Raw genomic sequence first — 25,093 nt, 5'->3', positions numbered from 1 at the left:
ATTGAACTTTGTTGTTATAATTCTTCTGTGCATTGCCTTGTTTTAATTAGAGTAAGGAATTAGCTTGATAGTAGACACTGCTGGATCAGCAGAACATCCTTGTGAGGTCGGTTCTTGAAGGTGGTGCCTTTGCATGGGATAATAGAGGGAAAATTTTGCCCACAGGAGCTGTGACTTCAGGCAGGGACGTGCAGCTGCTTCTATAGCAGCTTTTGGAGGCAGGGGGGTGTTGGAGTGACAGTGTGTGCTTTGTCAAAGAGCCTTCCATGGATGAAGGCTTCATCCTAGGAAGGATGAAGAAAAGCAGAAATACCCGCTGGGCTTGTGTACTCATTTAGCGCTGCTGAGTGCACTTGCAGCTATCAGTTTAAACTTCCTTGGCACTAAGCACAGGCAAGTATTACACACAACTTGACCCCAGGATTTTGTGTGCTTTTTTTATAATGCCCTGAATCTCTGCTTCAGCACCAAAAGCAAAGAGAGGAGAACGGGTTAGTACTGCAAGCAGTCGTGGTTAAAAATAGGTGTGTTCCTGCATCAGCAAGTAGAGCTGTACTGAGATAATTCGAACTGATGTGAGCTTTCCTGCTTAATCCAGTCTAGGTGGGTCAGATGGGAAATGGGTCAAGGTGAGAGCAGATAAAAGAAATGGTTGGAAAATCTTAGTCATGCTACATCCTGAACTCCAAAAGTAAATCAGATTTCCTTTGGTTTAAATGTGCTCTGAGATAGAGCACACAGTCCTTGTATTTTGAAGTGCTTGAGTAAGTTTCTGACATAAGGGTTCTACCTCCCACAGTCATAAAAGTATTTTTAATATTCCAACCAGGGTTTAAGTCAGTGCAATATTGGCACATAGGAGTATGAGACTGCTTCTTATCAAACAGAACAGTCATAAAAATTACTGCTTAATGAAATAAGGTGTATCTTTTCATGTCTTTCATCCTCAATCTCCTCAAAACGTGTGCGAGTCGCTCGTGTTGCAGACAGGCATCCAAACCACTTTATGTTTCAAAAACTTGTTAAAAATAAACTCATTTAAGGAAACCACACATTGGCAACAACCTCGTGAAACCTGCTAATCCCTTTTCTCCTTCAGCTTTTGCTTTGTCTCATTTTCAGGTTTGTATCTGTTAATGGTATAGATCAGATACTTTTGCCTCCTATAAGCTTGCGTGCGTTCTTGTATCGTTGGATGTCAGACCTTGTAGGGAGTATTTAAAAAGTGAACTGTGAGCTTTGTGCTGGGTGGTTTTTTTCTTTTCTTTTTTCCCCTTTTTCTTCCTTTCTTCTCTTAACAATTTTACCTCTGGCTACCGAGTTCACTTCTGAGAAAGTCCCAGCTATAAACCGTGCCAACCCTCTTGTCAGACCCCGCCCTGTATTTCCAAGTGCAGGCACTCGCAGACCATTGGAAGCGTGCAGAGCTCACACTCTGAACTCCCTTTTCTCTTACTATTACTACATTGAATGCAAAAGGAGCTTTGTGCTGCTGCTGCCTTCAGGGTTAAACCCATCCCTGCGCATCCGAGGTGCGGATTGCCACCTTCCTCCCAGATCCCGTTAGACACGTGACCCAGATGTATTTTTCCAAGCTGTGAAGCTGACTCTCTCCCACAGTTTTTTCCTGCCTCTCGGGTTCCTATGGTAACGATGCTCTCCCTGTCCTCCTCGCAGCGAAGCGCTGAAGCTGGCAGCAGCTCAGAAGTCCCAGCAGCTCGCAGCTTTGCAAGAGGAGAACGTGAAACTTGCCGAGGAGCTGGGCAGGAGCAGGGACGAAGTCACGAGCCATCAGAAGGTAGAGTGCCTGGGAGCTTCCCCGCTCTCTGTGCGTGCTGTTTCCGCTGGTGCCGGGTGACGTTGCACTGCATGTTTGTGCTTGAAACATGAGTTGGGCTGAGGGTGCTTTAAAATACATTTGGAAGCCACCTGCATGGGGAGGTTAGAGCTGCAGGCTGGCAGAAGGTTGCATAAGCCATGGAGGGTACTTTGGAGGCTTGGGAGTGAGAGTAAATTAAGTAAGCTTTAGCCAAATGTATTAACAGACTCTTGCTGTTTCTGTCGGGAGAAATGTTATTATACAACTGTGGAAATATCTACCTGGTACAAAGGAAGTCTGCTTATTTCTCCTCCTCTTTATTCCTGCTCCCCCTTCCCTCTAAACAGAAGGGTATTTAGAATGATACTGTTTAAAACTACTTGGCTGGACTCTGTCTCTAAAGTGCTGGGCCCATCTATGCTTGCTTAAACTTCATACTGTGCATGTACATGAAGAGTGCTGCAGCCAGGTAGTAAGTACCGGGGGACTGGAATCGGTGTAAGATGGTTTTCTGGTGGTAGTTCATAGAGGAGAAAAGGACTCAAATGTAACAGTAAAATAGAAGTTAAATTCATTTGCACATGCTGCTGGAATCAGCATGGGCTCAGTTACCCAGCCTGCAGCACTGGTGCTTGCCAAAAGAGAAATTAGATTTACAGTCATTAAACACGATGGGATTAGTTCTTGTGGAGCAGTTCCAGTGACAGCCACGTGAAGAGATCTTTGGAAGATCTTGTCCAAAAGCAAGAATGCAGAAGACGTGGATTTATCTGTTGCCTTTCTGAGGTAGCACTGGTGCAGAAGAGGGGGCTGTTCCCAGGGACAGTGGAGCAGATCTCCTCCATCCTGCAGCAAAGCCTAATATCTTTAAAGCCAAGAGGCTGGCTTTTCTCTAGGGGCCCTGTTTGGAAACACTGAGGATGGGTGAGTATAGATCTGGCCAGTTTCTGAATCCTTCTGGCTGCTGACAGGAGTCATGCACGAGCTCCTTCAGCTTAAGGAGCCTCTGGGGATGGTGAACAGGAGTCCCAGACGTGTGGGCTCAACCACTGACTCATGCAGCATCTGAGTAGTGGTGTGGTAAGAGAATGCTGCCATCCTGAGCAGCCATTGGGAGCTCTGCTCCCCACACCCACATGGGATCTTAAATTACTTCAGAGTCTTGGAGGCAACCTGGTATTTTCAAGAGTTGTAACTGGAAAAGGATTCGGCAACAGGAGGGACGGCTGAACCCGTGACAGGGATTAGTCAGTCGCCTTGGAAACCGGAATATGCCCAGTTCACCTGCACCATAGCCTTTTCTGCCTGCGAGCAGACAGCTCCAAGATCAAAGATCTGGAAGATCTGCTAGAGCTTGGAGAACCAAACAGTGTTTGCCTTCCACAGCCATTTGTGTTGCGTGGTGCCTTCTGCAAGGAAAATGCAGTCTGGATCTCGGAAACACGGGAATGCCGCCTGTTGCGTTTCCTAAATGTAGTATTTGGGCTGTGGTGTCTTCAGGTGTAGTGAGCTGCACAGCCTCCTGAAAGGCTGGAAGAGGCCTTTGGTGTTTCAGGGGGAATTAAGACTGAGCTTAAGTCCCCTCATTCTGCCTCTGCTGAGTTCTCTTAATGAAATGGCAACAAAACCAGCCAGCCTCGAGGATCCTCACTCCTGGGTTAGCACAGTCCCAGGGGTCCCGACACCACTTCTGCCCTGCTGTCGCTTGGATTCATATACTCATGTCCAGGCACCAAGTTGCAGTGAGCTTTGGACTCCTCTGGTTCCGGCTATCCATGGGGAATGGGAAAACATTACTATGATGAATTGCTCAATTAGATTTTAGGGATCAAGCATTGGTGGTAGCAGTGAAGAGGTTTGACAGGGCAGGCTTCCTCCTGGAGCTGCATTTCACACGGTGGATGCAGAAACTCTGGCAGTAGGGGTGAAAGCTCAGCAAGCAGCAGCACTTCAGTCCGTGTGAGCGCCGGGGCATGTGCCCGTTCAGATGCAGTAAGGAAGGTAGCGAGCATATGGTGTGAGTATTTTGAGCAGTCACTATGGTAACTGTAAATTCTAGCGAGTGTGTAGTCAATTGGGGTAGGAATCTGTGGCTGCATGTGACACACTTTGCAAAATTAATGAACACTTTCATGAATGATTTATCCTGACATCTGAAGGTTAAAGCGTCTTATGCTAAAGATGCTTTGCTGTATCGATCCATAAGTAATTAGCTGTTTGTAATTAGTTAAAGATTCACACCCAGATATTGAGCTCAGGGAACTTTTCTGGCTTCAGTTTATTTGTGGTGGCATTTTGGGAGCTCAGACCTGCCAAGGTGTTTTAACTTCACTGGAAACAGAGCAGAAACATCTATGCTAGCTCAGCTGGACCATCTTTTATTAAAGGTATGTGAGAAGTCTGCTCTGAGGGTAACGAGAGAGTGAGCAGGTTGCAGGGTGAATGTGATGAGAGAAGGGGTGTCCTTTCTGCCCTTCTACCAGGAGGCTGCTCAAGGCTTGATCCATGACTCAGTCTGGAAGCAGTGCAACCCCCCTGACATCTTGTCCTTTACTCTTCTCTCTTTTAATCCACTTCTGTCTTGGCCTGTATAGAAATCATTGCCCTCTCCACAGCCAGCCAGAAAGCTGAAAGGGTTTGTGCTCACAGCCTGGGAGCATTCCACAAATGCTGGAGGATTTTCCAAGTTAAACAAGCACCACAGTCCTTTAGGAAAAGAAAGCTATTGGTAGAGGGGAGCATCACAGAGCACTGTGGGCATGGCCTCTGGGAGCAAAGGGGAAACAATGTCACTGTGAGGTTTGTCCGATGCAAGTGGCAGCCAAGAGCACAAACACTGGGAAGTCAAGCTTCTCCTAGGGTGATTGTGGATTGTGGCCAGGTTAATGCTGCACAGTCTGACCACAGAAATGTGCTGGTAGAGCAGATGTACAAGTGAAACGTTTCTCTGAATTCTCATGTTCTTTTTCTCCTCTGTGTGTTTGTCTCCTGTCTGTAAGGGTTTGTATAAGCTGCCTTTGCAGTTTGTTGTTGTACAAGTTATGGTTGGTTGTCTTGTTTTGCTTTTCCTGTTGGTTTGCCCCCCAGGAACCTGCAGCAGCAATATCTGCAGTTGAAGGCCTTACCAGTTGTAAGAGCCTAAGGTGACCCCACTGAGTCAGAGGTGCAGGAGACAGTAATCAACACCAGACTGACAGCTTTAGGGATCAATAATTTATCTCTAAATAGCAGCACAGTAACAAACACGGATCAGTAGCCCAGTTATCCAGGTCAGAACCACAGCAGATCCAGTAATTCACCAATATTGGCCTAAACTCAACAACCAGGCACACAAAGGCATGTTTCTCTTTGGTGTTTAAAGCAATACCAGCCTCACACCTTTCTTGTGTGCACAGAGCATGGAAATGCTGTGTAAAGCAGTAATAGCCCTTCATGATTTGGTGTTCTTGTCACTGAACAGTTTGTGTTTGTGTGGAAAATCAGTTACTTTGAGGATTTGTAGGCTCTGTAGCCTCTCCTGTGTTTGTTTTATGATGATAATGCTGCTCTGATACATCACACCAAGGAAACAATCCTTAGTGTATTAACTGCAGTCTTTTGTCCTTGTGTTTTAGCTGGAAGAGGAGAGATCAGTACTCAATAACCAGTTATTAGAGATGAAAAAGAGGTAAGTTGGTTTTTGCTGATGTGGGTTTAACTCTGCAATCCTACAGAACCCTTCAGGAAACATAATACAAAAACACTGCTAAGAAAGCAGTTCTTTTCTGTGGTGTCATAGTGAAAAGTGCTGAGGTTGTCACACACATTACAGATGTAATTTCCACGTGGGCTTTATTAAAAGTGTGAAGGAAATGTAACTGTTAATGCAAGCAGTGGTAGTTTTCCTCTTTAGTTCTGCACCTCTTGTATGATAGTAGCTCTCATTTCCAGTAGCCAGTTCTGTGTCTGGGTTTTGTCTGCTCTGGAGTGTTGGATTGTCCCTCAGTCAGATTGAAGCACACACATACAGATCTGACCCATCGAGTGCTTAAGGAATAATGGGAAAACACAGTTAAGCTAGGGCTGTTCTTTAAAAAAAGAAAGGCAAGAGAGGAAAGCAGCAGCTATTCAGCATTGACCGGATTGTTCTCATAATCCTGGGATGTTGAGTTCCCTGTGGCAGTAGCTATTGCAGTTCATTCAGCACTGTTCCCAAACACCAGGAGATTTGTCCTGGGTGACTGGGGCATCCGTTTGTAAATTGGGCTGTTCAGTAAATGGTCCCAAGTTACAAAGGTCACTGACTTCCTGCAGTGTGTGGATGGAAGCTGATGGGCACAGTATCTTCCAGGGAAATGTGGGCTTTCAAAAGCAGTTACATAAATCCTTAGAAAAAGATGCAGCTCTGCACGACACCTCCTGTGTGCCAGGAAAAACAAAGCAACCCTGGTAAATACCCTGAATTTATAATGGCCACAACAAAGAGCAGTGAGGGCACATCCTCAGTGACTCAGTGTTACACCCTGGTCCCTGGGTTAGTCCCTGTTAATCTGTTACTCAGGGCTTGGTCATGCTCTGGTACATCTCACACTCTTCTGAAGGCACCCGGGTATGACACAAGCTAAAGCTCCCTCAGAGAACATATGAGTTGGGGCAGTTCTGCAGGGAGGCAGGAGCTGAACCTCCAGTTCTGATGCAGCCTTTAGCCACAGGGAATAGAGTAAGTTCAGGTTTTAAGATGAGGTGAGGAAGACAAGGAGAGAAATCTTCAGCTGATGTAAAGACCAGTTGACATCTACACTAATTAGGATGCTTGCACCAGCTGAGGATCATCTCCAGTATATTTGATGTGGAGGCAGGGAGGGGAAAGGAGGATATTAGTGCTGCTGACAGCTTAGAATGCTGTTTATAGCCTGATTGAATGTGGTTTAAAACATGCATTTTAAATAGCGTAACTCCTGAAAGTTACTTGAGGAGGGAGGGATGGGGACCCAGGGTTCATTCAGTACTTTCCAGCAGTTCCATTTCACAGCATACACTTCAACAGGCAGACTCTTTGGTAACTTGTGTAAAGAAAGGTGTGCGGCTCTCATTTTCTTCCTGTTTCTGTGCTGTGTGAGCTGCCTGAAATACTAACTATGAAATAGTTACAGTGCATTTAAACATCAGTTGGTTACACTGAGATGCTCAGGTTTGTCACTGGCTTGGTGACGTTCCTCAACAGTGTTGAATAAACTCCAATAGAAGGGATAAACCCACTCACAGTCGATGTCACTGACACAAGAGTGAAGGCTCTAGGCGTCAAAACATGCCACATATGACATTGTTTGCTAACAAAAAAGTTAGGATGAATGAAGAGCCAAGTTGAAAAGTCTCAGAATTCCCAAATCCCACTGGAGCTGGTGATGAGAGGAGTGAGGATTTCTTCCTTTTGTCCTGAGTAGTTGAGATACTGAGAAGGAGGCATCCTTCTGTTTCAGTTAGGTCAGATCTCCAGCAGTTTTCTCACCTTCCTTCCACCCCCAGCTATTGTTTTCCTCTATTTTAGCAGCTCCCTGTATGAAATAGGCTGGGAGAGACAGGAGTTTGGCCTTTGAGTCTAAGGGGGTTCTGTGTTGCCTCAGGTTCTCTGTGGGTTGCTGACTGTCTGACTGTCTTTGAGCTTGCGCTATTTATCGATACTCATCTCATTCCTCTCTCTTCCCTTTCCTACCCTTGCTTCCCTTGCTATATCTGTGTGTCTTTAATGGTAAGACTCAAGAAAGTCTATCCACGTTACAATAAATAGTTATTTTTCTTTCTTTCTTTTTCTTTTCAAGTAAAGTTGTTGTACATATTTGGCTGCCTTTGTCCCTTGGTGTCTTGCTTTCGTTTTGTAAAATACTCAGCAATATATATACACATATTGGAAAAGTCTATATTTTTAACCAAAACACATAGCCCCTTGGTGCAGATTTAGTTCTTCCTTACAGTATTTTGCATTTCTACTCCATGTTTCTAACGTGGTTCTTGTTATCTTGCATTCTTAAAGCTTCCCCAGTAGCACTTTAAGGTATTTGCTTCATTCTTAGAATTTCTTATTTTTGTAGTAAGGGGAGAATCTGGGTGCTTTTTGTAAATGTTAAACCAAAACCTCTCTCCCCCCTTGGCTCCCACTGCTCCAGATGTGCTTTAACCTCCCCAGGGGAGGGAAATATTAAAACAGTGTGTGAAATGACAAAGTCGTTTTCAGTGCTGTTTATCCCTGCTGGAAAGAAGCTATTTTGTGCTTGAATTAGCAGGGAAAAAGTTCAGGTTCACCAAATCAATTCCTTGTTGTTTTTTTTTTCCCCTGATAAAACAGATTCCATAAGGTTTTTATTGCAGGTTAGGACTATGTGGTTCTTGCACGTGCAACATACACTGCTTACGTTTACTGTCTGAATCACACCACAAGTGATACTGAAGCATCACTGGGGCACTCAGCTGATGCTGGAAGTGAACCATGATTCACACTTATGTTAGGAGCGTTGTGACTTACACCTGCTATAGGTGTAACACCTATTATAGCTGTAGGTTGTTCAGTTTCAGCATGTTGAGGGCCTGCAGCTGGAGCTGTAGAATGTGGCTCCTGGAGGAAGGAAAAACCAGTGCTGCCATACAGGGACATTTTCCCCTCTTGTTTTCTCTCCCCCTTTCTTCTCTTGTTTCTCTCCCCTTGTGTTACAGTATTCTAGACTCCTACATTGGATTTGTAAATACATATTTATATGCTCACAAACTGTTTGCCTTTTTCAACCACCTAAATGCTTGGGGTGGCTGAAACCAATCCCAAGAAATGGCAAGGGAACTGTATTTGTACAAACCCCTTATGGTTGGTCTTGATCTCGGCAACGAAGATCTGACCATGAAGTGGAAACCTTGGCTAAAGAACAAGCTCTTGAGCATGAGCCGAGTCACTGGGGTGTCCATCTGCCCCTCTGTAGCTGCCTGTGCGGCACGGGAGGCTCAGTGAAGGCTTGGGTACAGCAGAGCTTGTGAGCAGCAACTTCCAGATGAACTTCCCAGTAAAAGCTGGGTTTGCAGCTCTGCTCTGTCCCATGTGCAGCGTCCCATGTGCAGCGTCCCATGCCTCGGTGGCACATTTCTTTCCCCACTGCCCCCTGTGCTTTTGATTCAGCTCAGCATGGGTTAGGCCAGAGCACGTGTGTGATCCTGCCAAGGATCCTGCCATCGTGCTTTTAGTGCTCTGCTGAATAAGGGTGGGCAAGGAGCTCTGTGAAATGCCATTGCCCTTTTGGTTTTTACTAACAAGAGTGTAACTTGCATTCGAAGGCCAGATTGTGCAGTCTGCAGTTTGTTGTGTTTTTGCTTCTCTTAATTCTCTCATTGTGAAAAATATACCAAACCCCAAACCGACCTTTTGGTTCTTGTTTGGTCGCTGCATCAGCTTTTCTAAACCCCAGATTCTCCACTTGCTGCTTCCATTCCTGAGTATAATCTTAACAATGAAAGAATTGCATTAATTGTGCTCTCATTGTTGAGCTTCCTATTGAGTCAGTGAGATTTGTTGTACTTCATGCTCTGGGTATCGTGGCTCTCACTAACTGTACATATTGTGGGTATGAATTTTTTTCCATTTCAATTAATAGCTGTCCCTTCCTCCTGAGCATCATCACATAGGGATGAATTCTGCTCCCAGTCCCCTGAAGAGCCCTCAAGGAGGGCAGTGTAGTTACTTCAGTGAAACCATTAAGTCATTTGGTACCTTTGAAGTATTGGCTCCTCCTGCTTTTTGTGTAGTGAGTACACATTTGGGCAGCCTAGTTTGTCTTCAGCCATGCCTGCTAGAAAGACAAAGGAGCAGCTCAATGCTGGTGGCAGCAAGAGCATCATCATCTGCACTGAGATGTATGGAATAGAGAAGTGGTGGTGCCTGCAGAAGCTCAGAGTGGGCACTTGGCTGCTGGGCACTGCCCAGGGCTCTGAAAAGTGAGTTCCTCCTAGAGAATTACACATCAATTTTGGAGTCATAACCTATTATTATTATTAATTTCCTTTTTAAAGAAAAAAAAAACCCACCAAACCCTTTCAGCTTGGTACGAGCTTTTACAGCCAAAGTCCTCACATCAGGGGACAGTCACTCATCTGTGTGTTTTGTGTGACCTGTCAGTAAGACCCGTTAGCATCACTGCGAGGATGTCAAAGCTGTAGTGCCTTAAGATGACAGGAATTGTGGGCAGAGGTTGTAGCTCTCATTAGCTCAGCTGGAAAGGTTGGGAGAACTGGACACAGGGACACAAGGGTTTGTTCCTGCCTTGGTGGATTTCTTTTTAGCTCTTCTTGAATCAAACCCCAAGTGGGTTTGTGCTGAGGCCCAGAACGGTTCTGTTAAAGGCCCAGAACCTCCAAGCACGTGTGTCAGGAACTAACGATGCCACTGAAATTAGTGAGGACCAGCTGATATTTCCAGCACCATCAATGCTTTGCATGACAGTTTGTACAATGAGCTTTGCATGTGTGTTTTGTTGCTTGTTAGTAACTTCCAAGAAGTAACAAAACTGAGGTTAGGTTGTGTGGAACATTGTGCAATGTGTTTCTTTATCCTGTATCTCTCCAGTCTGGTAACTTGCTGCTTTAAATGCAAATGGCTACGCTGCTAAGCAGATTCTGGCATGTACTCCCTAGGTAAAGTGTTTTGCTTTGTTTCCACACTTGTAACATCTGAATTTTATACATAAAACCTCAGTCAAGTACAGAGTGGAAATCTGCTTGTTAAGAACCACTTCACAGTGGTTTATTTCTACTGTGCTTTAACTTAGGGGTTTGTTTTTACTTGGAATTAAATTAGACTTCTTTAAGGTACCACAGTAATCCATTCTTTAGGTGATTTCTGGTTGTATTTGGGTTTCTTTTAGAGAATCAACATTACAGAAAGAAATTGATGAAGAGAGAGCATCTTTACAGAAATCCATCAATGTTACTAGTGCCTTGATCACACAGAAAGATGAGGAACTGGAAAAACTCCGAAACGAGGTAAGTGACAACAGTGAGATGTTGCTTCATTTCAGACCGAGTTATGGCTAGGAGCATATTGAATCATAGAATGGTTAGGGTTGGAAAGGACCTTAAGATCATCCAGTTCCAACCCCCCTGCCATGGGCAGGGACACCTCACACTAAACCATCTTACCCAAGGCTTTGTCCAACCTGGCCTTGAGCACCGCCAGGGATGGAGCTTTGTGTGCTGGCTACTGAAGGGTTGGCTGATGTCTTTATTAATGTAGCATATTTAAAGCTCAGCATCAGATCTCTGGGCCTGGTTAGGTGAGCTCCAGCTGTACCTGCGGGGGTTGTTCAGCCCTTGCTATGAAGGACGTTGCCCTGGTGCCCTGAGCTCATTGTGGAATGTCCGGGCATTCCTCACAGATCACGGTGCTCCGCGGGGAAAACGCCTCTGCGAAAACCCTGCAGTCGGTGGTGAAGTCGCTGGAATCTGACAAACTGCAGCTGGAGGAGAAGGTGAAGAGCTTGGAGCAAAAGCTCAAGGAGAACAACGAGCAGCCTTTAACTGTAGTGGGCTCCTCAGGTAAGAGCGGCCTCTCCACAGACTCTCTGCCTGCAGCTTTAGCCTTGTAGATTTTTGCCCCTGCTGTCAGGTGGTGAAAGGAGCCTTAACTGCAGCTGAACCTCCTGAGACAGGGACTGCCTCCTGTAGGACGCACCTAAGATGTGCGTGAAGGAAACCTGAAGGAGTGAAAGCTGCCCATGAACCCCATTGACACTGGGGTGGGGTTGATCTGAATTGAAATGAATCATGTGCAGAAGCCATAAACCTTTATCCTGTTCATGGTGTGGCTTCTGTGCAAGAGCCTCTCTCAGGCTGATCCTGGGTGCTGTGTAGGCACCGTACCAAAACCACCTACCTGGGCACAGGATGAGACCCCTGCACTTCATCCACTCATCCTTGTCTTATGTTGAGCTTCTTGAGCTCCATCCATCTCAGCAGCAGAGGAGCGTTCCCCCGTGGGTTTGTGAACCTCAGCTGTCACCTACGCACACGTTTTATGTATTTAATAAGTAATGTGCAGTATTTAATACGCAGCAGCCAAAAGAGTTCCCCCCAAAAGTCACCCTGGCCTTACAGTGAGTGATCAGAGTAGGACTAGAGATTAACGTGACTTCAGTTCTGGCTCAAGCACTGTGTGTGTCATCTTATAGCTTGGTTTTCTTTTCCTTTAAAGGTGACATTGCTGCTAATCTACTGCAAGATGAGATCGCAAAGGAAAAGCAGGTATGTGACGTGGAACAGCAGCACAAGAAACCAGCCACGCGTCTGCAGGCATGGGAGATGCTTTTCCAAAGACAGTTCCTGACAGTTTCTGTAAATCAGGATGATTTATCCTGTAACCACCTGCTTCTGAAGGGAAATATGAATGACAGGGAATAATAAGAACTGAGGGATGAGGGATACTGGGGAAGGTAGCTCTGGTGACTGGAGGAGGTGAGCAGGAAAGCAGGGTGGCAGGCTCTGGTGTGCAGCCCATTGGTGGAGCTGCTCCCTGGATTCTTTCCAAGGGTTTCTTGGGTGTGAATGAGGAATGAGGTGGGAGCCACTTGAACCTGCAGTGCTGGGGAATGGGCAAGCTGAGCTCCTGTGCTGAGCTCCTGCAGTTGGAAATGTTGGTCTCTGCCGCTGACCTGCAGAACTTCCCTCAGAACGGGGGTCTGTGCATGCAGTGGAGCGAGGAAGCTGCTCAGTTCACACGTGCTGGGTAACAGGAGCAATGTGTGTCAGAGTATGATCATGAACTTGTGAAGTGCTGCCACGTAACAGGCAGCCTGTGACGACGAGTGCCTAGGAGACGAGGTTGGAATAGAAGCACCTTCTGCTCGTGACTGAAGTCCTTGTTAGATCCCTGATGTCCTTCCTAGTGCGTGCAGAGATCAGAAGTCTGTAATTAACGCTCACTAACCACCAATCTTTTTCTGGTTTTCTGCCTCCTTGAATTCCCCTGCTGGTGACAACCCTTCCTCCCAATCAGCACGAGGTTTGTGCCACTTCTTGGCTTCCTTTCTCGTATTCACTGTGTGAGGTTTGCATTGCTCAGTTACGTTCAGCAATGCTCTGGCTTACGATCTCTGTGGGCGATGCTGATGGGTGTGCTGTGCTGTCCCACTGCCCCTTGGGATGGCTCCAGGGGTATCCACCAGAGCTGCAGGCTCAGGGGAGCAGGGACATGGTTCTGATCAGAATTACACATGGGATCTGTGTTTAAAATGTACCTTAGAAAAGGAAGTCGAGCGGTCAGGGGTGGCTTGAGACCCACCAAAGGCTGTCAGAGGGGTTGGCTGGGAGGAAGAGCCTGGCTCCCCGGGTGGAAATCGTGCTGGGGGTCTTGGAGGTCCTTTGGGATGTTCCTGTGTCCTGTCTGTGGGAGCTCTGTGTAACCCAGCAGTCCAGTGGTAAGAGTTAATGCAGGGCTGTGGAGGTCAGTCTGAGGGTTACTGCTTTGTTGCTTGGTTTCTGTGAAGCTGAGTCCTCAACCTGCTGACTCCTTCTTGACTATCGTAGATCGACTTCCTGAATTCAGTGATAGTGGATCTGCAGAGGAGAAACGAAGAATTAAACTTGAAAATACAAAGAATGTGTGAAGCAGCCCTCAACGGCAACGAAGAGGAGATAAACAACTACGACAGGTATAAATCCTACAGGAAACCTTGGCTTGAGTTGGGAACTGTTGGTAGCAGTCAGATTTGAGCTGCGCCAGCCTGGTGGCAGCTGCTGGGAAGGAAAATCATAGCATGCCCTTGAATTTAGCAATTGCATCCAGCCCTATTTCAGGCCCAGAATGATTCTTTGGTTATCAGTCACAAGCACTGATGTATCATAACAGGTTTGTTGTCAGTCACGGTTACGTCTGGCCCTTTCCAGATTGAGGAGGAGCATTTTTGCTCTCAGGAGTCCAGTAACTACTCTGAGAGGGGGAGATCCAGTCTGGAGAAATGGCACTAAAACCTGTCTGATGGATCGTGACCTCAGATCTGCCCTCTGAAGGGAAAGAGCAACCAGTTTGTGTGATTCTTTTCTAAACAATGTCTGTATCTGTGCAAATACACCAGCGGAGCAGTCTGTTCAGTCAGTGTCACAGTGTAAGGGGTTATGGGGTACTTGAGCTGTCTGAAGATCTTCAGAAGGGGTTTGGTGATTTATGGTCTTGCTTGACTGCTGCGGCGTTCCCTTGGTCTCGGTAACGGGCAGGGGAGGGACTCAGGCCTTCCACCCTTATGAGCCCCCTGCCTGACTTGTGCCGGTGCCGCCCTTGCAGCGAGGAGGAAAGTTTGTCCAAGAAGAAACCGCGCCTCTTCTGCGACATCTGCGGCTGCTTCGACCTTCACGACACCGAGGACTGCCCGACGCAGGCGCAGATGCTGGAGGAGCCGCCGCACTCCGCCTACCACGGCAGCAGGAGGGAGGAGCGGCCCTACTGCGACACCTGCGAGGTGTTCGGGCACTGGACGGCCGACTGCAACGACGACGAGACCTTCTGACGGCCGGAGCGAGCCCTCGGCAGCCACTGACCACCACCAGCATCGCCCTGTGCTGAAGGGCAGGGAAGGGACGACGTTTTTTGCCCCTCCCGCTCCCCTTCCCCTTGGCCCATCGGCTCCATGCTCAGTGCATTGATAACTGTTTCGCTCCTCCACTACTCAGTGCCCCAGATCTCCCTTTAACAAACTTTTAAGTGGAATATAAATAAATGATTTAACAAATGACTTTATGCTGTTTCTTCCCAGGTTCTGGGTTTGTCCCCACTCTTAACAAGAAATGCCCTCGTGCTGTTGCATCTATTGATGGGAAAACGTGTATAGGAATGAAGCACTATAGTTATATTAAAGCTTATTTAAATACCTTAAAATTATGCTGTTAATTTTCCTATTTGCACTAAACCATTTTAAGGCTGAATTTGTACATTTAGATTTTTAAGCTGTTTTTTTTTCTTGGACACTGGACTGCGTTTGAGAACCGTTTCCTTTGTTTTCCTTGACTCCTGTGGTTGTGATTTTGCTCAGTGAACGTGAGCTCCGGGCCGTGGTTTGGTGAATGTGAATCGTGGAGCAGGTAAGAACCGGAGCTGCTGTGGTGGGGCTGCAGCTCCGCCCCGCTCTGGTGTGGGACCCCTCATGGTTTGCATTCTTTCAGCTTCTCTCTAGCGTGTGCGTGATGTGTGTGTGTAAATATGCAGATATATATTAAAGTTATATTTTGGAGAAAAAAAGGAGGAACTGTGTTTTCTTTCCTACCTTTTGGTGCTGTCAGGAAGGGGACGTGCTCCACGTGGGACACAGGTGACCTGTGAGTAAACAGAGAAGCCTTAGCAGCACTGAGGGATGGGAATGGCTGACTGGAGTGTTGCTGCCTCCAAACCCCAGCCAGAAGCTTGAGGAATTAGAGGTTCCTTACTCTAAGGGTGGTTCCCTTAGAATCCTGCCTGATAAATGATGTTGGGTTTCCCTTTGGAAGGAAATACCTGCTGGAAAAGGCGATGCTGAAATTGCAGAGGTGTCGGGAGGGGCTGTCGTGTACAGCAGCTCTTTCCTCTCTCTCTGTGTATATACGCATGCATTCTGTAGCTGCATGAAGAGTTTTAGTTGGCAGCCCCATCCCGGCCAGGCTGCACAGATTCGGTGCAGAACACGGGATCACCCACCAGAGGGCGCTGTGCCGCCGCGCAGGCTCCGCGTTGCTCCCGTCACGTGACGCGGGTCACGTGACGGCCGCCGTCATCACGTGAGCTCTGCGGCGGTTCCGCGATGGCGGCGCACCTGAGCTCGGGGCGGGTGAACCTGACTGCGCTGCGCGAGGCGGGGCGGCGCGAGCTGCGCGAGTTCCTCGACAAGTGCGCGGGGAGCAAGGTGCGGGGGGGGAGGGGAGGGGTGCCGGGGGGGGGAGGGGCAGCGGCGGGACCGCTCTGACCCCCCCCGTGCTCCCTTCCCTCCCCCCCCCCCCCCCCAGGCCATCGTGTGGGACGAGTCCCTGACCGGGCCCTTCGGGCTCATCGCGCAGTACTCGCTGCTCAAGGTAAAGGCGGGGCGGGGGGGGGCTCCGCGCCGTGCGGGTGCTGCGGCCGCTTGGAGCTGACGCGGTTCCCCCCCGCCCAGGAGCACGAGGTGGAGAAGATGTTCACGCTCAAGCCGGGCCGCCTGCCCCAGGCCGACGTCAAGAACATCATCTTCTTCGTGAGGCCGCGGCTGGAGCTCATGGACATCATCACCGACAACGTGCTCAGGTACGGCGGGCGCGGGCTGGGCCTGGAGCCGCCGCACCGGGTTTGTCACCTCTGGGCTGGAAGGAGGCTGCAGCGCGGCTGCTCTCAGGGCTCGGGTTGGGGTGTGAGGCGCCGCAGCGGGTGTCACTTTGGGTCATGATGCAGGGGTCATTCCTTGCGGGCAGGCACACGTTCCTTCGGATTAGCTGGAATGATGTGTGCTTTGATTGAAGAGAACCGCAGGAAAGACTCGCCCGGGGTTCAGTCCTGTGGGTGCACGCGGTAAACAATTCCAGGGCTAGTAGCTGAAATGGGTAACAACAACCACATGCAGCGTTCCCGTTCCGCTGGCGTTGCGTGCCCGCAGCCCATGCTCTGTGCTGTTACCTGTGCTGTGACTCCGCAGAGAGGACAGAGGCCGCTCTCCCCAGAGGGACTTCCACATCCTGTTCGTGCCGCGCCGCAGCCTGCTGTGCGAGCAGTGGCTGAAGGAGCAGGGCGTGCTGGGGTCCTTCATCCACCGCGAGCAGTACAGCCTGGACCTCATTCCCTTTGACGGGGACCTGCTCTCCATGGAGGCCGAGAGCGCCTTCAAGGTGAGCACTCGTCCGAGGAGAGCCGTGCTGTGGTTTTGTGCTGTTGGGGTTCGGTACAGAGGCTCTCAGAGGGTTTGTCAGTGACTGTGCATCAGGGACAGGCCTTGCAGAGCAGACGTGGCCTGATCCCAGTGCTGCACTGAGCCGTGGCTGCTCTCTGGCTCTACCGGCTGTAGCTGCCCATGCTGTTTGCACACATTGAGCACTCGGGAGGATTAAAATACTTGGTTGTTGCAAACAGTCAGCACTGTTTGTGTCAGTGCACAGCCAGACAGCCACACACAATGGTTAATGCTGTGCTCTAAACTGCACCAAGAGCTTACAGCTGTCACGTACCAGCGGCGTGTCCTGTTCCCTCAGAATGCTGTGTCTGGGGACAGCAAGGTCCGAGAGTTTCTTTGGCCGTTGCTGACTTGTTAAGCATAGCCCAGAGGACACGCTGGGGCTTGCTGCTGCTTGTCGGTAGCTGTGGTGAGGTGCTGTGTGCTTGGATCAGCCTAGATTAGAGGGACAGACTCTCTTCCTTCTCTCCATCAAACTGGGAGTGGTATGGAGTTCAAAATCACTGCAGTATCTGATCAGTGATCCGATGCAGTGACAGCACAAATAGGGTTTGTATCTGTCAACAGCCACAGTCTTTTCCCAGCCTGTGTCTCCTCTGAACTCTTCACAAGGACCACATTCTGCTGGGGAGCTGCTGTGCGAGCACCTTCCATCGGGAATCCCTCTTGTTGTGTAGGAATGTTACCTGGAGAGCGACCAGACGAGTCTGTACCACGCAGCAAAGGGGCTGATGACGCTGCAGGCTCTGTACGGAACCATCCCACAGATCTTCGGGAAGGGCGAGTGTGCTCGGGTGAGGCAAATGGGAAATCCCATCTTGTTCTGTGGGACCGCCCCTGGGGCTTCTGAATCCAGCCAGGGACCCCTCTTGTCGTACCGGAATTTCAGGATCATGGCTGCAGGTCCAGGCCATCCCTGGCCAAAAGAACGCCCTTTGCTGTTCCAGAAGTCTTCCCATCAGGAGGATTCAGCTGTTTTCATGTGCTTTTTGCTCACAGGGGCACTGCCTTTGTGTTCTTTCTGTGGAGTTTTAACACTTGGTTGCTGGTGTCACAAGGGCTGAATGAAGTGGGAAATGTGTACCTGCTGCCCATGCCTTGGCTTTCTCCTCTCTCCCTGTAACCCACTTCTCTCTGATCAACCCGTGGTTTAGCTGGTACCTGCCCCTGTTACATCAGATCCATCCCTGGTGGCCTGCCCCGTAACCAGAGGGATGTGGTGTCTTTCCAGCACGTGGCTAACATGATGATCAGGATGAAGCGCGAGTTCCCTGGGAGCCAGAACTCGATATTTCCTGTCTTTGACACCCTCCTGTTGCTGGACCGCAACGTGGACCTGCTGACACCGCTGGCCACGCAGCTCACCTATGAGGGGCTCATAGATGAAATCTATGGGATCCAGAACAGTGAGTACTGCAGAGCGAGGGGTCCCCAGGCGGGCTGAGGAGTCTCAGGTGCCTTTCTGCTTCACTGAATGGCTCCCATGTGGGAGCAGCTCAACTGGAACTTGGTGCAGGGATGGTTCAGTCCCAAGCTAGAGCTCCTAAAGATCAGCCCTGGCTCTCTTTGCACAGGAAGGGAAGGTGAGAGCAGGGCTTGGATGTGGGCTGGGGGCAGGCACAATGGCACGGAACACGCGGTGTGGAGGTACAGATGTTAGTGTGTGCTTCATCCTCCAGCCCGCTGAGCTCAGGTACCACACTGTGAGAACAGGAACAGTTTGTGAAAGGCTGTTCAGAGCGGTCTCTGGCTCTTCAGGAGCTACAAAGAGTAACTCCCAAGAGGCACTGATGGGTTTTATTCCCTCCTGCTGTAGCGACTGGAAGGCTGCCTCCAGGCCTTGTTGAAAGTTTGATGGTTAGCACTTGGGTTCTGATCATGTCTATATAGGTCTCCGAGTCCCTGGGAGAGCCTGTCCTTAATGAACCCATATGCACTGAGCTGTCTGGGAGTTTCTATTAGCTTTGCTGCTCAGGCCTGCTTTGTGCTCAGGGGACACATTTCCTTATCTTTACTTCTGCTGAAGTTCCCCTCTCTAAGGGTTATTTCTCTGTATTTGCTAGCTTATGTGAAACTCCCTCCCGAGAAGTTTGCCCCAAAGAAGCAGGGTGAGGGTGGGAAAGATCTCCCCACAGAACCCAAGAAGCTCCAGCTCAACTCTGCTGAAGAGCTCTATGCTGAAATCCGAGACAAGAACTTCAATGCCGTGGGGTCAGTGCTGAGCAAGAAAGCCAAGATCATCTCTGCAGCCTTTGAGGTGAGGCCTGGATCCGACTGTGCATCCCTTGGGCATCTTTGTTGTCAGATAAGTCACAGGCTGCATTGAGCAGGGCTGTGATTGGCAGCTCAAGCTGTTGCCATGGAGTAATCCCTCGGCCAGATCAAAACCAGGGAGTCTGTTTTAGCATCCTGGTCAATTCCACTGTTGTTGCCTGTTAAATGAAAGGTCCTTTTCCCTCTGTATTCACTGAGGATGCAGAGAAAGGGCTTTAAGAAACAGCACTCCAGAATGTGCATTCATAGAGCATTAAGCATTATTGCTGGTGTAAAAACAACAGGAATGTGAGAGCAACACTTGCCTTCTAGGAGGTTTGATCTGGCAGTTCACACTCACGTGTCACCTTGGATAAAGGTGGAGGGTGCTGTGGGCTGCGTCTGTGGTTTTGTTGAAAAACATGCTGTTGATGGTTCATGAGGAAGCCGAGATCCCAGGTTTCTGCTTGCAGACTTCAAGAGGCCCTGTTACACTGTTTGATTGTGTTCCCTTGGGGTTTCTCTTTGCCTCTTCACTTTGGCCACATTTAAGACAAGGCAGTGGTACCTTAACTGAAGTAGGGCGTGCTCAGCCTCATCCCCTAGTAACTGTTATTGCAGTATTAAAGGTGAAGGTGCTAAAGATGGATTATTCATACTGGTTGTTAAAAAAAGAGGGAACTTAAACTGTCAGAGGTAATAGGTGATAATGAAGCAGTGGCACATTGGCAGCAGAGGACTCCTTCATTGCAGGCTGCGTCATTATCACCCTCCTGCCTGCACTTGCCCATTTAAATCCTCCACATGAGTCAAATGATTATTTTTATTCCAAGTTGCAGCAAGAGGCACAAATGAAACAGTCCAGAGACTGCTCTGGGAGCTGAAGTCTGCACTGTGCTTCATCAGATCCTTGCTCTAAACCTGGGACATTGTTACAGCCAGGTACAGTGAATGGCAAGCTCCTGCTCACGAGGGACACAGACCCCACCAACCCAGTTCCTCAGCACCTTTCACTGCTGTTTGGGGGGGAAATGTCTCTATCTCTGAGTTCTTTTGCCTACAGCATTGTGTTTACTAGAAGCTAGCAAAGTACCTCAGCTTTGCCTGAAAAAGGTAGTTTTGCTGGGAAACAGGAGCAGAGAGTGATGGCTGAAGCCTGATAAAGATGGAGAAAATCAGATGTTAGGAAGAAATTCTTTACTATGAGGGTGCTGAGGCGCTGGCACAGGGTGCCCAGAGAAGCTGTGGCTGCCCCATCCCTGGCAGTGTTCAAGGCCAGGTTGGACAGGGCTTGGAGCAAGCTGCTCTAGTGGAAGGTGTCCCTGCCTGTGGTAGGGGTTGGAGCTGGATGAGATTTAAAGTCCCTTCCAACCCAAACCATGATTAGAAGTGACTGACAACACTGGCAGAATGGGAAAACCCAGCCTAATGATCCTGTTCTATGTCCTCCCTCTTCTAATGAGCAAAGTGCTTTTACAGGTAATGCTGTGGCATTAGTGTAAGCATTTAAAGCATTTTGTCTAAAAGGCTGTGTCTGTCTAACAGCATCTGCTGTTGCAGTGAGTACAGTGAAAAACCTTGTGATGATACAGTGATCTCGTTGGTGTTACTGCTCTGAACAAGCCCTAACCTAAGTGATGGCTTTCTTCAGGAACGCCACCACGCAAAGACCGTCGGAGAGATCAAGCAGTTTGTCTCACAGCTGCCACACATGCAGGCAGCAAGAAGCTCTCTAGCAAACCACACCTCCATTGCAGAACTCATCAAAGACATCACCAGTGAGTAGTCCTTCATCATCAGTGAGTGTAACAGTTGTTCTGACTCATTTCACCACAGCAAGATGCAAGACAACTTGATGGACTTTATTCAGCCTGGCAGAAATTGGCTTTGCTCCATCCAGTGCATCTCTGCTGAAATGTCAATGTAGGAAATAAGCTGTTGGTTGCTGTTCTATTGATTTTCATTCTTTTCCCAAAGCATCTGAAGATTTCTTTGATAATTTAACGGTGGAACAAGAGTTCATGTCTGGAATAGACACAGACAAGGTAAGTAGATAATGACAATTAGTGACTTTTAATGTCTTGAAAATAAAAACCCCAAACCAATGTATTTCTCTGGGTTATTTTTCCGTTTGGGGTTTGGTTGTTTGTTTTTTTTTGCTAGAGGAAACATCTGCTGTAGGTGATGTCTGTCTCCTTCCAGTGTCAAGGCTGGGAGCTCTCGTGTGCATCTCCTTGCACATTTGCAGTTTGAGGAATCAAGGGAAGATTGAGGACTGGTAATCAGGATTTTTTCAGTGCATCAGATAAAGTTTAGCTATTGACTGTGGAATTGTTGTGCTTCAGAGACACAGGGTGGAACCAGAGCTGGGTCACTGATATACTGGTCTTGAGGTGCCTGGAGAGCAGCTGCCCCCTCTCTCTCGCTGTTTCAGAGATACTGGGCAAAACCAGATCTTTCATTCCAGGTCTTGTAGGCACTTCAATAGGTCTTTAAATAATAGCTTATGTATTTTTATTTATCTTTTTAAAAATAGGTTAATAATTACATTGAAGACTGCATAGCTCAGAAGCATCCATTAATCAAGATCCTGCGCCTCGTCTGCTTGCAATCTGTGTGCAATAGTGGACTGAAGCAGAAGGTTCTGGACCATTACAAAAGAGAGATTCTCCAGGTTGGGCTGGAACTTTTGGATCCACACATTTCTAAGAAAATCCCACCAAATCCTCAGCTCTGCTTTAAAATACACTTGTAGTTTAGACAGACCCATCTTGTACATGGGCCATGCTGACTGCCAGCGTGTGCAGAGGGAATACTGAGGCTTCTGGGTGTGCTGACAGCAATGGCTCAGGAGGTGCTGATATATTTTACAACATGTAGATACAGAGGGGTTTTACATCACTGCACTTTTTACTATCATGATTTAAACACTTCAGATTAACCAAAAAGCTTTTTAAAATGAACATCTTTGCCTTTATATTTTTTAAACACTCTGGTCATGGATTATTGACGTGCTATTAAAAGTGAATTCTTCATATTGCAGACTTATGGCTACGAACATATATTGACCTTAAACAACTTGGAGAAGGCTGGACTCCTGAAACCTCAGACAGGCGGTAGGAATAACTACCCAACAATCAGGAAAACCCTGCGCTTATGGATGGATGATGTCAATGAACAGGTAAACAGACACCTCCACAGCGAACATCACATCCAACAACACAGAATTGGGTGCAGCAGGAAAACCTGCATCTTTCTTTAATTATTACTATTTTATGGTGCTGTTTTGCAGCATGAAGCAGCTCTCACCCACTGCTCGCACTCTGCTCTCTCCTGCAGAACCCCAATGATATCTCCTATGTGTACAGTGGCTATGCACCGCTGAGTGTCCGCCTGGCACAGCTACTGGCTCGCCCAGGGTGGAGGAGCATAGAAGAGGTTCTGAAGATGCTGCCAGGTCCCCATTTTGAGGAGAGGCAGCAGCTACCCACTGGCCTACAGAAAAAGCGTGAGTTTTGCTTTGTTTTCCCATTTTTGAAAGGGAGATGCATGTCTGCGTAGCATGCAGGGCAATGGAGAGAAGCAAACTGAAATCAGAGTCTAGGCACCTGTCTCTTGTCCCTGTCCCAGCATTAGGTCTACCAAAGCTATTTTGGACAGATAGCTTCCTGGCCTCTTTAAAACATCCAGTCACAAACTCAGCCTGCTGTTAATGCACAGCACCATGTGCACTGAAGACAGAACAGAGCCATACATGTTTTAACTTCTCATGAGAGTACTTAAATAAGCCCTAACCTTACACTGTGAGTTTAATAACTAACATGACTGTGCACTCTCTAGTCTTAAGCCTGGGCAGGCAGGAGCACATCCTCTAAAAAGACTCCAGAGCTGGGAGGAGAGTCTGCATTTCTGGGCCTAGTGCTTTGCTCAATAGGTTTCTCCTCTAATTCTAATATCTTTATTTTAGTTTAGGTTATTTTGAGTCTGCCTGACAGTTGATGTAAAACTACAACCTGTAAATGTCTCTGAACACACAGGTCAACATGGTGAGAACAGAGTCACTCTGGTGTTCTTCCTGGGAGGGGTAACATACGCAGAAATTGCTGCACTGAGATTTCTGTCCCAGATGGAAGATGGAGGCACAGAATATGTCATTGCCACTACAAAACTGATCAATGGGACAACCTGGATGAAATCCTTGATGGAAAAACTGGAGCCTGCCCCATTCTAAGGTCTGTGGTAAGAGACAGTGAAGGTGAGAGGCCCTGTGGACACAAGCACATCAACTTCTGGTCTTCTGGCATGGCTTGAACATCAGGGAAACAAGACAGTGCAAGAAGCTCTCTTTGAGACCAGCTCATGATGCGGTTACCCTCATCCCTCTCTGCATTTGGGTTCCTACTGTTTGTGGAACTTCTAGTAGTCAAAGTAGCTCCTTTTGAGCTACTTCAGCTGCTTCAGAGCTGAAAGGCACTAACAGTGAAACAAACAGCTCCTGGTCTGGATTGGCAAAGAAGTGATGGGGTGGCAGGGATTGGGCCTGGTGCTTCCATTTGGCAAATTGCTGCTTTTTTTCTCCCCTTTCAGTTTATTTGCAGCAGGAAATGTGATTATTCCTTTGTTACCCTCCTAAGGTGCTGAGGAGGCAGGATGTTTTCTGTTCCTGCTGTCACACCAATATTCCCAGCTGACTCCACAATGGAAAGAGAACTCCTGTAAAGGGGAAGCAGTAACTTTTTCACTGCCTATGTTTACAAACTTCCCAGCTCCCAGGCGTCCAGAATAATGCAGCTGCAGGGCATGCTTGGCCTGTGCTGGCTCTTACAAGCTGGCTGTTATGGTGAGGTACCTGTAGGCCACACTCAAGTCCACTGTCCTGCACACTTTGGCCAAGACGTTTGTTGGGTTTCCTGCAGCAACAGCTAAACCTTGAACTATCCACATGCACGTCAACAACACTGACTATGAAAACAAGCAACTGCACCCAAATTATGAGGGAGATGCTTGAGCCTTTCACTGCAGTCGCCTTCTAAAGGCTTGTTTGTCCTGGGTACACCCACCTGACTCAGGAAAGCTACTCCAGGGTATAAATTACATCAGTATGTCAAAAGCTTATGTCTGAAGACACAAACACTCCCTGCATGGGACTTGGGCCAAAAATAGCTATGTCAGTGACCTAGTAAACAGTGGGTTTCAGACACTTCTTCACTCTCCCTGTTCAGTTTATAAACTGTGGAACTTGCTGCCACAAGCTATTACAGAGCTCAACATCATAAAATGGAATTTTCCATGGTCTTGGTGGCAGGGCCCCTGGCATTTCTGAGCTAGCGTGTGCTAGAGGCTGCTTCAGCTCTTGGAGACTTGGCCTTGCTAATGGCCAGGGTATGGAAAGGCAGAGCAGGCTCCTTTCTTAGGCCTGTGCAGCTGCCACTGCCAGAGCCCGGTGCTGTGCCTCAGCCCTCTCGCTCCATGGTCACCATCACTACTCGCATGCTTCTCCAGCAACCACTGGGGACTGGTTTAAATAGTGAAAAACAGCTGAAAAAAACCCATCCCGCACCTTAAGTCACTCTCAGCAAACACAGCTGCTCTCAGTTATCCTGCAGAATGCACAACACATCCCGAAACCCCCTTCATTTTGCCAAGGTGTGACATTTATGACTGTGGGTTTCAGTCTTGTTTTGTAAGATTGAGTTCTGCCCAACCAGCCCCATCACAGAGCCCCTCTGTCTGTCTGACTAACTCCACTTGGCTCATTAGAACAAAATGGAAACTGTTATTTGGTCTTTTTTGGATGTGTTTCTCTCACTGGAATACAAACCTAAATAAAATAAACCAAACCTCTGCACTGTGGTCACTGTGTCCTTCTCCCCTGCCCCAGGATACCTGAGTTACTTGAACTGAAGCTATTTCTCTTAACAGCTCAATGCTTTTTCTTTCAGTTTACACACTAATTCCATTCTGTTCTGCAGCTGAGCATACTAGCTCAGAACTACTTATGGGATTTCTTGACTTCTGAAGAAAGATAACATTTTTAATCATTTGAGACTTTAATTTCTTGCAGAAACAAAATGTGCTGCAACTTTGACAACAATGTAAGGAGCAAGCATGAGCTGCCTTGCTCTGAGTTATTGCT

The 25,093-nt window shown here is 48.0% G+C and overlaps 2 protein-coding genes across 17 annotated transcripts in view; both read left to right on the top strand.

The window, feature by feature from the left end:
- Positions 1–15,054, top strand: part of CLIP1 (CAP-Gly domain containing linker protein 1) — a 67,018-nt gene extending 51,964 nt beyond the window's left edge. For 9 of the 14 annotated variants that reach the window (XM_062614046.1, XM_062614066.1, XM_062614056.1 and 6 more), the window contains 8 exons: positions 1,678–1,798; positions 5,434–5,486; positions 7,830–7,850; positions 10,696–10,813; positions 11,206–11,365; positions 12,021–12,070; positions 13,352–13,476; positions 14,106–15,054. In XM_062614046.1, the coding sequence (XP_062470030.1) occupies positions 1,678–1,798; positions 5,434–5,486; positions 7,830–7,850; positions 10,696–10,813; positions 11,206–11,365; positions 12,021–12,070; positions 13,352–13,476; positions 14,106–14,328 (871 nt within the window). In that variant the 3' untranslated portion in view covers positions 14,329–15,054. The remainder of the gene's footprint in view (positions 1–1,677; positions 1,799–5,433; positions 5,487–7,829; positions 7,851–10,695; positions 10,814–11,205; positions 11,366–12,020; positions 12,071–13,351; positions 13,477–14,105) is intronic. The other 5 variants (XM_062614116.1, XM_062614037.1, XM_062614107.1 and 2 more) reach the window with 1 other exon arrangement.
- Positions 15,055–15,550: 496 nt separating this feature from the next.
- On the top strand, positions 15,551–24,084 carry VPS33A (VPS33A core subunit of CORVET and HOPS complexes). 3 transcript variants are annotated; one of them, XM_062613975.1, is made up of 13 exons: positions 15,551–15,693; positions 15,794–15,859; positions 15,940–16,067; positions 16,453–16,642; positions 17,382–17,498; positions 17,936–18,110; positions 18,768–18,961; positions 20,609–20,735; positions 20,935–21,002; positions 21,494–21,631; positions 22,001–22,138; positions 22,297–22,465; positions 22,995–24,084. In XM_062613975.1, the coding sequence occupies exons 1-13, from the start codon at positions 15,592–15,594 to the stop codon at positions 23,186–23,188; spliced, it is 1,806 nt and encodes a 601-aa protein (XP_062469959.1). In that variant the 5' UTR covers positions 15,551–15,591; the 3' UTR covers positions 23,189–24,084. The 3 variants fall into 3 exon arrangements, with proteins under 3 accessions (XP_062469959.1, XP_062469964.1, XP_062469969.1); XM_062613980.1 differs by lacking the exon at positions 17,382–17,498; XM_062613985.1 differs by lacking the exons at positions 20,935–21,002; positions 22,001–22,138; positions 22,297–22,465; positions 22,995–24,084 and having other exon boundaries at positions 21,494–21,630.
- Positions 24,085–25,093: the final 1,009 nt, after the last annotated feature.

Source organism: Pezoporus occidentalis, unplaced genomic scaffold (assembly GCF_034315485.1).
Source record: "Pezoporus occidentalis ecotype Australia unplaced genomic scaffold, CSIRO_AGI_Poc_V1 ctg102, whole genome shotgun sequence".
NCBI classification, from domain to species: domain Eukaryota; kingdom Metazoa; phylum Chordata; class Aves; order Psittaciformes; family Psittacidae; genus Pezoporus; species Pezoporus occidentalis.
Note: the sequence above shows the minus strand (reverse complement) of the source record. Positions and strands in the feature narration are given on the sequence as shown.